We start from the raw sequence: 11,517 nt of genomic DNA, 5'->3' as shown, positions 1-11,517 counted from the left end.
TCCCCCTGGTTTTAGACCCCACCCCCCAAATGAAATTCCTGGCTACGCCACTGAGCCTTCACTTATTCTTTCCACATATTCAGACCTTTACCCACTCTTGCCATCCATCCTTAACCTTTTATGACTGCTTGTTCCCCTTTACCTCCCAATAACCTTACCTTGGCATACATCAAGACTATGTACTTCTCCTTCCTTTTGCTGCAGTGACTTTTAAACCAAACCTCTCTTGCCATCTTTATTTCCCATTATTCCCTTATTTTCCAATACATACATCCATATGTCTCCCTTGAGGTCTGGGTTCTTAGGCTCTTTTTTCTTCACTCTTCTTCCACTTTTTTCTTCACTCCATTTTCCTAATACTTACCCTCTAGTACATATGTGATTCCCAATTCCACTGTCTGAGGATACCTAACAACGTTAGATTCATGGTTTTTATTTAGAATTACAAAACTACTCCGATTATCAATTGATCAACCTGAAGGTGTCGCCACACTTGTTTAATTTGAGGTTAGGAGAAGGAGTAAAAGATGGAGGATGAACTTTGCATAATTTATTGGATGATCATAAAATGACAGGAATTTACATCCTGATATAACTATAATAAACAAAAATTATTCAAGTACTTTTTTAAGTAATATCACATTAGTAATTGAATGAAGAAGTCATTAGATATAAACATAAGCAAGAATATCTAATGACAAAAACATTAAAAATCTATTCCATACACACATGTGTTTCCTGAGCTCAAAACAAAACACACTAATTTAACCACTTGTAGTATTTACAGGGCATGCCTGCTTCTAAATTCAAGTTAAAATCATATTTAGGAGCAGCGCAAATGCAAAAATATCTATCATATAACCTTATATATTAATTATTTAGAATTTGCATGTTGATGTAATTAGGATTACTCGATACTAGGGAGAAAGTAATATTATTAGCTCATGGCAGCCAATACTGAAAGGAACTTGAGTACAATCATTTGAAGCAACCTTTACTCATGCAAGTTTTAGAGAGATGTCTTCTAATGCGTAAGTGCAATGAGAAATGGTCTCTTCGAGGCAAGAGGTTAAATGTACAGGCATCATCATCTGTGTCAGAAGTTTCCACCAGCATCACCTATTGATAAAATGAGAGAAACATGTATTAATTCTACAAGTATGAGCTAAAATGTTATGCAAGAGTTCCTTGAAAGGGTTAAATATATTAATATAAATTACTTTTCTTTTTGAATTATAGTTATTTTATAGTGCATAATAATTTTTGGTGGATTTTTTACCCTTCCTTCATTATTTTTCTTTCCTCATGCTATGCTTTCCAGAGTAAGGGAGTAACTGATCAAGTAACCATCACATTTTTATAATGTAGCTATAACATACATACTCATCGCCTTCTGAAAGTAATCACTATTTTTTGGCACATATGCTATTAGTGCAAGTACGTAGTTCAAAAAGCATATACCAAAACGAGAGGTGTACTGGACACCTGTCAATATTTTCCAGGTGCTAAGTCTCTTTTGTTCTTCTTCATAGTTCATGAAAGCTACATTCTTCCCCTAAATTCAGCTTAGCAGCTCATCTATTTTAACATTCTGACCCACAAAGTAGATATAACTTTTTACATTGATGTACAAAGAAATTGAAAAATGCCAGTATGGCAGCAAGTTTGCCAGTTATTTTCCTTCCTGCAAAAATACCAAAGTCTTTAAGCAAGCCTCATTCGATTGTGGTTCATAGGCCTTGTGTGGCATTTAAACAAATTGTTCTGGAAAGTAACAGTAACTACATATGTACTTACTTTTAAAATTGTAACTGATTACAACTTTTAAGCAACTTTATCTCCTCCCTTGACCCATTGATTTATTGACAAACCCAAACAGGAATAATTCAACATACCCTGAGTATTCTTATTTATGTCCTCTTCTGCTGCAATAGCAACCTCTTCCTCATCTTCCCAGCTGTTGACATGTGCCAAATCATTATTAGGCATGGGCAATTTTGGCTATAACAGATTAGCAGAAGATATATGAATAAAGTCAAACAATACAGACATAAAGATATGAAAATTAATATCTTATAGTGCAGATATTAAGACTAATTAAGACACATATGACATATTAAAAAATAAGGCACTCCATTTAATGGCAAAAATGTGGCATTAAAATAGAAAATCAGAAAAAATTATCAAATACGAAAACCCAACTTTCAAATCACTATTTTTTATAGCATAAATTAAATGATTTTCTGAAAAAAATACAAATACATTTATCTATTGCCAACTTAGGAGGGCATAAAAAACTTGAATATATTCTGCTTCTAGGTATTTCAAACAACTTTTCCAATTATTTCACCCATCCAATGCAAACATTTCTCCAGGAAATGTAACCATCACAGGGTTAGCCAGTTGGCTGCTTTTCAAAAACATATCCAACACGGTAACATAAGCTAACAATAAAATGCACCTGTAGATAATATGACACAGTGCAATCATGTATCAAATTCAAAAACCAAATATTAGGTGACAACAAAAAGATTCCACGGCTTGTTATTGGCTTTATTAATCAACTGATACAGTCAACCATTCCATTATTTCAACTAAATATGTACATGTTATAATTTATTGCCCTTGCAAAAAGTCGAGATGCTCAAGTTTGAAATTTTGTGTTTCTGTAACTATCCAATTGATTGCACTTAATTATACTGGAAATGAATTTCTAGATTTTCTCAATACCATCAGAAACTCATCATTGCATAAAAAAAATTTCATCTGGCTATGTAAAAAACATTATGGTTTTTGATCTATGCTATAGGCTCTAAAAATTGCTGCTACGTAAAACTCCGCTATTATCATTATTTCCAGACTTGCAGTAGATTTAAACGTTCTTGAGAAAAGCAGCGTTCAAAGTGGAGCTACCATTGTCCCAGCACCAAAATCAATAACATTTTCCATACAAAGCTGAATGAAAAAATAGTTAATGCAAGGATGAATTTCTATTAATATAGAGAAAACACAGATATAAACTAATAAACTTCCTTCGATGTTCAGATTATTTCAGCGCAACTGAATCAGAAGTTACTTCAATACAATAATTCAAATTCAGGAATCTTGACTTTTTCCAGGACAGCTGGTCTAAGACCTGTCATTTTGAACTTGCTGGACTCTTTTCTTTATAATATAGATCTCAAAATGTAAATCCAAGATAACAGTAATAAATACAAATCTGATTTGTACTGAGTCTTAATGGGAGTCCCACAAGGGCCTTTCTTTGGTCCAACACATTCTGAATTTGTATACTAAATGATTTACAGTTACAGATCAGAAGTCAGTTTTCAAGCAGTATTTTAGATGATGCTACTTTCGCCCTGTGATAAAATAAACTCTTTTGAGTACCAGGTAAATGCAATTGTATTACCTGAGAAAGATGTACTGATTCCATGAACTAAATGCCATGTCAAGGATGTAGAGCTGAGGGTGGGTTGGGAGGAAGGGGGTCTATTGGTTGAAAGCTCACTTCCCAAGAAATTTTTATGGAAATATGGTCTGGTAATGCTCTTTGCCCTCAAACCCCACAGAGACTTTTCTGAATACAGTCTTGGGCAATAGAATCAATATATCTTGGAGGCCTTAGAGATTAATACACTTTTGAGGCAAAGCAAATATTGGCTTCAATTAAAGAACCATTGCAGGGGTCTTGCCTTTATTAATGTGACTTATTGGCAGGGAAGATCTTATAAATGCTATCATTAATCTCCAAGCCTCATGCACATATGTACTTACATCTGCTTTAATAATTGCTGGATTTTTCACTTCATCAGATGAAATACTCATGGAATCAATCAATGCCTCTGCTACTGATGTGTCATCATTTTCATTATTTCCATTGCACTGAAAAAGATTCAGTTGAAGTCCAATTATGGAAAAGGGATGTAAATCAAGATGAGGAGATAGTACAGGGAAAACTAATAGGCATACACAAGCATATAGCCAGGAATTTGTATTTGAGGGGTGCTTTAATGGAATGAGGGGGTATGAATCCTTTAAAGAAAATCACAATTAATCGCCAAAATCCTGTGTTTCCTGCTATATAGGCAACCCAGTATTTTTTTTTGTATTGACACATTCCAATGTCTACACAACCTCAACGGAACTCTCACCTCTAAAAAGGCCTCATTCTTGTGGCATGATTCAGCATTGTTGGACTCTTCCACCTCTATGACGAGTGATTCTCCTGGCCTTTGATCACCCTCTAGTCTCTGCTGATCAAGAATAATTAAGGCTTCTTCCGCCACATACGGACAGGATTCTGCCTCATCCCCCTTGGGCAAAGCACAAGCTTCATCACATTGTACATCTTCCTTGGCTGATTCAGTAGCTTCAGGATTCACTCCAACTCCACTTCCGAGAGACTGATCCGCCTCGGCTAAGTCCTCATCACAGCAGGTCTCATGTAATGCTTCCATTTCAGCTTCAATTTTATCCCTTTCCCCAATCGCTTCTTCCCTATGGGCACTTCCAGCATTGGCTTCCTGATATAGATGGTAACAGTTATGAAAAAATAAAAACCACATACCACAAAACATAGCACCACAGTACCACATCAGATTCAGTACCACATCCCAGGGCTGCACAATGATACATACTCAACTTAAGTGATAATGCAAGCTCCACCAACATGCATACATAGCATGCCAATTTTTGTAATGACTAAGGAAAAGATTACCGAAATGCAAACAGTAGGAATTTTCCTTCATTACTTCTCTTCATTGGGGTGCTTTCCTTTCTCAAAGAAATCAGAATCCATTACCACCTAGGTGAAATTCACCATGAAAAAATCATTTTCATCACCATTACATTTACCCACGCATGTGACTGCTTACAAAGTCACTTTTTACATGCAATGCTTAAGAATCCATTAATTGTGGCTTTTGATCCACCACACAAAGATTTTTCAGAAGCAGCTCAACCCAGCGTGAACAAAAGATTTGACACATGTCGTGGCTTTTTAAGGCACCTGGTGTTCAGCAAAATTCTTTCCATTTCAGAAATGCAATTTGAATGTTTATCTACCTAGAATATTTCCCAAAAGTGTATGTTGATTTTGCCATATATCATCCAACCGGAATTCGGAATACACCTCTTAAATATTCTTGTTAGCTTTGGAGGGAAAGGTTTGGTGATACATATATGATAACAACTTTACAGTATTAAAAGATATTACTCACTATACTCTCTTCATCTGTTTCCTCAATGTCTTCAGGAATTTTCCTGGTGCTTGGCCCAACATTATTAGAAGATGAAATGGCTTTAATTATAACTTCCCCAATGCTGATCAACAATTCTTCCCCAACGTCTTTAAGCCTGTAAAATAATGAAATAGTACGTGCATAGTAATTTTTGATCAGGTAATGATAAAACATCACGAGTAATTCCCAACACAGCTACAAAAAATCATGCATAAAGATAAATTAGCATCATATGGCAGCCATTCATGAGTGTGATCATAATCAGTAGCCAGGGAAATTGTAATAGGTAATTATGAATTAGTGAGTTTGTACACATGAGGGGGCGTCCTTAATTACGGGAGGTGATTTTGGCAATTTTTGGACCCCCTATTCCCCTCTTACAGAGATATTGTGAGATTTGGCTCGACCTCCCTCTAATCTCACGTGAGATTGTTCAAAATTCATATTTTCAGTGTAATTATACATATGCAAATCTATGCTTCATTGTGATGGATTTATTAAAGCAAACAATTTTTTAAATTACTTTTATTTAACATCAGTTAAAACTAGAGATGTGCGAATAGTATCCGCGAATACTCGAATACTAGGAAGTATTTGATATTCGAGGTCTCGAATAATTATGCTAAAGGTACGCTCTCGAATACTTAGAATACTTTGAATTTCGCTCCATACACTGTCGCACACTGTCGTTGGTAGTTGACTTGGAAAATAGTAAAGAACTCTAGTCGTTTAGTGCATGCAGCGTCGTTTTAGGCAAGTTGACGAACTACATCAAATTCGCGGATTAGAGCAGTGAAAAGAGTTCGACGTGGGGAACCGAAAATGACTGGGTGAAAAAATCCTAAAATCCCCGGTTTCCCCCACCAGTAGAACCTCAGTGCCGTGGGATAGCAACCTTAGGGCATTTCCCACGATCCGCTATCCCCCTTCAGCACTCACCTCAACCACTCTGCCCCTTTCCCCTTCTCCGAAATAAAAAATAAGGTCCCAGCTTGCGCAGGGATCGTATTACGAAGACCTTAGCTTCGAAAAAAATATCAAGTTACACGAGAACAATAAAAGCGTGTTTCACACCCTCCCCCCTTTTCTCACCCACTGACCTTTTTCTGGCTACCTGCTTCGAAGTTCCCCATTTCTGGAGGTCAACTGCGGCATGAGTACCGTGGGATAGTTACATTAGTGCATTTCCCAAGATCCGCTATCCCCCTCCATTCACCCTGAGGCTTCTCTTCTTTGAAATAAAGAAAAAGGTCACAGCTCGGGCAGGGATCATATTACGAAGACCTTAGCTTCGAAAAAAATATCAAGTTACACGAGAACAATAGAAACGTGTTTCGCACCCCCCCCCCCCCTTTTCTCACCCACTGACCTTTTTCAGCCTACCTGCTTCAAAGTTCCCAGTTTCTGGAGGTCAACTGCTGCAAGAATCACCTATTAGCCAAAAAGGTGTCTAACAATGACTTTCGGCAATTGATATTACACCTTCATTGGATTGAAATATTAGTAATGTGCGCGTAATTTAAAAAAGAATAAGACCAAACACGACGCATTTCTGACTTTATTTAAGCATTTTACACGAGGAAATAAATGTCAAAATACAACGGAGACCTAGCATTCTGGCGAGACTCGATATGAGCAGCAGAGCTTCTCGGAAGTTCATGCGGTATTTTTTTCCGAAAACATATAGCAAGTTACAATTTATGAGTTGCGCTATAAATCTCTATTGTTACAGCCACAGACGAAGGGATATTTTCTCAGGATATTTGGTTTCTCCCTGCTAGCAATTCGAATTCATCTACTTATCTCGTGAGAACTTCCAAAGATGGACTGAAAATAATTGAAGAAAATCCGGTGGAGAAGCGCGTGTATTTTGCAAAACGCCTCAGATTGTCCGCTAGCACTTGACAGCAGGAGTGGGGGTAAAGCGAGCTACCTGTTGAAAATAAGAAGTTGGATGAGGAGGCCGAGCATCAGATGGGCGTACTGCTGAAATGGCGTTTGGTAGATAAGAATGTATACATCAGACAGAAATCCATCGTAGCGGTGTAAATGCCGAGACGGCATGCAATCATTTTTCGCGAGGTGGTGTGTCCCCTTAGAATATTTGAAAGAGATGTTAGTTGAATCAACTATATGCCCAATTGTTTCCATAAAATTAAAATATTCCATTAATCAGCTAAATTCCTGTTCGAATCCTTTAAAGGAAATCAAACTTACTCCCCATTATCTTGTGTTTCCTGCTGCATAGGCAACGGAATCAAACATTCCCGCATTCATCGTTTAGTATTCAAGGTATTCGAAATTCGAGGTATTCGAATATTCGAGCAATGATTTAATATTCAAATTCGATATTCGAGTTCGAGAAATCTGCTATTCGACCCATCTCTAGTTAAAACTATTATTAAAGATTACTAAGATCACAATTTTACACTGTTTCTTGAGGAAAAAAATGTCGTGATACTTGCCAGGATCCCCCTCTCCCCCACATAAGATTGGGTGAGAATTGCCTTGACCCACCCCTCTAAATCCCTCAAGTAATTAATGGATGCACCCTCAGTCATCTATCTCTTCAAGCAATGCCCATTTTCTAAATGAATACAGATTTAGACTAAGTAATTTTCACGATCCACTTTACCATATGCATACACAAGAATAAATAAACCTATAAATATGTCTTGGTTGTAATATATAAGATTCCACATTCCTTTCTACCAAATATGTAACTTAATACTGCTTTGGTATCTCCAGTTCACTCTCCATTTCTCTATTAGAATTGATCATTGAAGTTAGAGCTCTAAAATTAGAGTCTTTAATAAAAACTCCTCAGCACATCCTCTACTGATTCATATTAAGCGAACAGCCATACGTTCCTCACACACTGTTGTTCTATTAAAACTCAGAATGGAAATAGAAAATGGTCCCAGTTCAAAGTCATTTGGCCTTCATTTTTAAATATCCAATCAGTAAATTTCCCAAGTTCAATTTCACTTTTCAAATATTTCCCAATGCTGAAGATATTTTTATGACTTAAAACCATAGAGGAACTATGGGGTTTGAATCTTATTTTTATGCAGGAAAAAATGAAATATGTATTAAGTAAATAAATAAAATTAATCCATATAAGTTTTTGCTGAGGTCAGATATGTACCAGGCTTCTCATGATGTAAAAAGCTGGCAAATTCACATATATGTACAGCATACTCCCAATTATCCGCGCTAATGATGGGAAGGGTCGGCACGAATAAACCCAGTGTAGCCTTGCATTAAAATTCAAATATCCTGGTGTTATTATGTCCAATTATTTTTTTATGAAGATCGCAGAAATATCGAAGAAGTGTAAAACTCATGCAAGGATAAGCCGCAATAAGGATAAAACTTAGCCAGATACTCGGCTGTCTGCTGTATACCAGCAATGACTAAGAACGTAAGAAGACATGCATGTATGATAAGTATCAAAATCATGTGTCATAAGAATCGCGAAGAACAAAATCATAAAATAATTTTGGCAGCATAAAAACTTACTTGCATCCCTCAAATGAATGACAGGTTTCTTCAAGAAGACTATTGAGCTGATGGAATGGCATTGAAGTGTTCACTACATTATCTTTAGATTTATTGCTATTTGCATTTATGCTTGAGGAAAGGAACTGGAATGCTAGCAAACAAATGTTTTGGAGCAGCATGAAAGAACTTGGTTCGTCCAGATGTGGATTTAGAAGAGGCAGCAACTGCTCTAACATGGACTGAATATTTCCATCGAGACTCTCCCTCCTCTTTAGGTGTGGTGACAAACCTGTAGCCTCAATAATACCATGTGATTCTGGGTGACTCTGAAAAGTGAAGAAAATATGCTTAAATCAAAATGTATGACTAAATATAAGTATGATTAACACTTACAGGGTTAAAGACGTAATATTATGTCTGCATGCATTTTAACTACGATGCTGGGAGACAATATTATGTCGCCTACCATTTAAATTAAAATTTGCAATTCTGCCAAAGTAAAACAGATAGTTTAATTTTATATCATCCCAACTAACCTAAAAGAAATAGAATGAAAATTGAGATAAAATAAAAATCAACCCAATAACAAAAGTAGCATATCACTGATAAATTTTCAAAATTATTTAAAACGGTCCACCAGGAGCAAAAGCAAGCCTTTTAAATGAGGCCACCCTCAATATGTTCAAGAAAATGCTGGCATAAACCATTGGAGCTGAGGACTTTAAGATACAACCGTTTGGGTATTGATCTCATAAAAGTGAAGGAATCTAATGCCTGAACTCAGGGACGGCGCTAGCAGGTGCGGGGCTAGGGGCGAACCGTCAGTGCCGGGCCCTTCACTTAAAATATTACACTCTATACCCCATCTACAAACTCGAGCATTTTGAATCCCTACGTCACTCTCTGGCTAAGTATGTGTTCCCCTCCCAAATTCAGACTTCGTAATCACGCCGTTATGATACCATCACGCAGTTTAGTTCAAAATAGTAAAATACAAATAAAATTTATAATTATATTTATTCATAAAATTATAACGTAAAATAAACATAAAAAGCGCGCTTTTTACTTTAAATTACTGCATTATTATTCCTTTTTCATATTATTATTTTTTGTCTAGCACGGACTTAACAATACAGTAATAGTTGAAATTGCGTTTTCAAACTATCGTATATTTTAATTTTTTTCACGAACGCGGGCCCCCCCAAAGCGCGGGGCCCGGGGCAGTCGCCCCGGTCGCCCCGCCCTAAGGCCGGCTCTGCCTGAACTTAACATGTGCACTGTGCTGATGCACAAATGGCAATTATTGTGGCTCACACTCATATGGTAGAGTTGAAATAGCACATGGTAAGACGATGATTGAATTTGATTAAGCAACGTGTACTCACAATTGGCACACTCTCTAACTGCTTATTTTCAGCTTCAGAATGATGATCACATGTCCCTCCATAGTTAACAACCTCCCCAGGGACTCTGTACGTTCTTTCCTGAAAAATTACAAAAATGAAGTCAATTTATCAACCAGTGAAATTTGTAATGTAGCTTCATAAATAAATGATGTAATTCAATTAAACTGCATGTTCTTCCTATCAGTCCACTTACTGCAGTATCTTCATCACCCGAAGAGTCACAATCTCCTTTAAGACCCAATTCATTTTCCCGTTCAATCTGCATCAGACAAGAGAAACATTTACATTATGAAGAATTTTACACCTAAAACAGCATGAAAATGAAGGCCAAGAATGACAACAGATAGAGTAAATCGAAACTTGAAGCTTGTTAAGGGTGGAAGTACTCCATATTATCAATAATCGACACTTTGTTACTTACACAATATATTTTATTCTAATTTTTCAACCTGTTTCGTCTGCTACACCATTATCAAGAACAGAAAATATTTTCTGCTCTTGAAAAAGGTGTAACAGCTGAGACCAGTCGAAAAATAAAAAGAAAGATATATTGTGGAAGAAACAAAGTGTCTGTTAAGTAATGATAAAACAGATAAAGTATTTTAAGTGATGTCTTTGGAAAATAGAATAGTTACCACAGGAGTTGAGGCCTGTTCATTTTGCATTTCCTTCCCATTCTCCTGTAGATATCGACTGACAATTCGGTGGATTGTCTGCAAAGTCCTCTGTCTTAAAGCATCACAAGATATCATTTGGAGATCTCTGAAGAGCTGGATCAAATAGTGAGGCCTGTTCTCATTCTGTGCAATCAATGTTGCAACTTCAGAATAAACAGACTCACGAAGTACTTCAAAAAGGCCAACTCTCTCCCTCGAAGAATGTCTCCGGCTGCAAATACAGAAAACAGTTCTCATCAGTCAGGTCAAATCCCCAAAAATTTCTAGGAAACGTGATTTTCCCAAGAAATTAGACGTTAAATAGCATCCATGCAAACCACAAAAAGTAGTAAATAACCTCACTCCCCAAAAAAAAGTTAATTAAATCCATCCCTAACCTTCTAAAACAATTAGAAGATGCTCAGCTGCCTCACATAATCCCTTTCAATGCGTGTGCCTCCCATAAATTAATTTCTGGGTTCAATTCACAATTTTGGCAAAGCAACAAATAAATTTACTATGGAGCGCAATGGCAAATTGAGCATACAATAAAGTTACTGATGCACACAATACTCTTACAATTAGTTGAATTTGTAGTCTGTGAGAAAAAAAAGGCATAAGTCTTTCCTAAAGAATAAGTGAGATAGGCTCAGTCAAAGTCACAAACATTTACTTTGGGTAAACCAATGATCACAGGACTGTTTTCCA

At 36.6% G+C, this 11,517-nt stretch overlaps 1 protein-coding gene across 5 annotated transcripts in view; it reads right to left on the bottom strand.

The window, feature by feature from the left end:
* Positions 1–535: 535 nt before the first annotated feature.
* The window catches only part of LOC124162178, a 78,405-nt gene continuing 67,423 nt past the window's right edge, over positions 536–11,517 (bottom strand). For all 5 annotated transcript variants that reach the window (XM_046538605.1, XM_046538606.1, XM_046538608.1 and 2 more), the window contains 9 exons: positions 10,789–11,041; positions 10,347–10,412; positions 10,133–10,231; positions 8,766–9,073; positions 5,223–5,358; positions 4,155–4,526; positions 3,778–3,885; positions 1,896–2,001; positions 536–1,119 (listed from right to left, as the gene is read on the bottom strand). In XM_046538605.1, coding sequence (XP_046394561.1) covers positions 1,097–1,119; positions 1,896–2,001; positions 3,778–3,885; positions 4,155–4,526; positions 5,223–5,358; positions 8,766–9,073; positions 10,133–10,231; positions 10,347–10,412; positions 10,789–11,041 — 1,471 coding nt within the window. In that variant the 3' untranslated portion in view covers positions 536–1,096. The remainder of the gene's footprint in view (positions 1,120–1,895; positions 2,002–3,777; positions 3,886–4,154; positions 4,527–5,222; positions 5,359–8,765; positions 9,074–10,132; positions 10,232–10,346; positions 10,413–10,788; positions 11,042–11,517) is intronic.

Source organism: Ischnura elegans, chromosome 7 (genome assembly GCF_921293095.1).
Source record: "Ischnura elegans chromosome 7, ioIscEleg1.1, whole genome shotgun sequence".
Taxonomy (NCBI): domain Eukaryota; kingdom Metazoa; phylum Arthropoda; class Insecta; order Odonata; family Coenagrionidae; genus Ischnura; species Ischnura elegans.
This window is presented reverse-complemented; position numbering and strand designations above follow the sequence as displayed.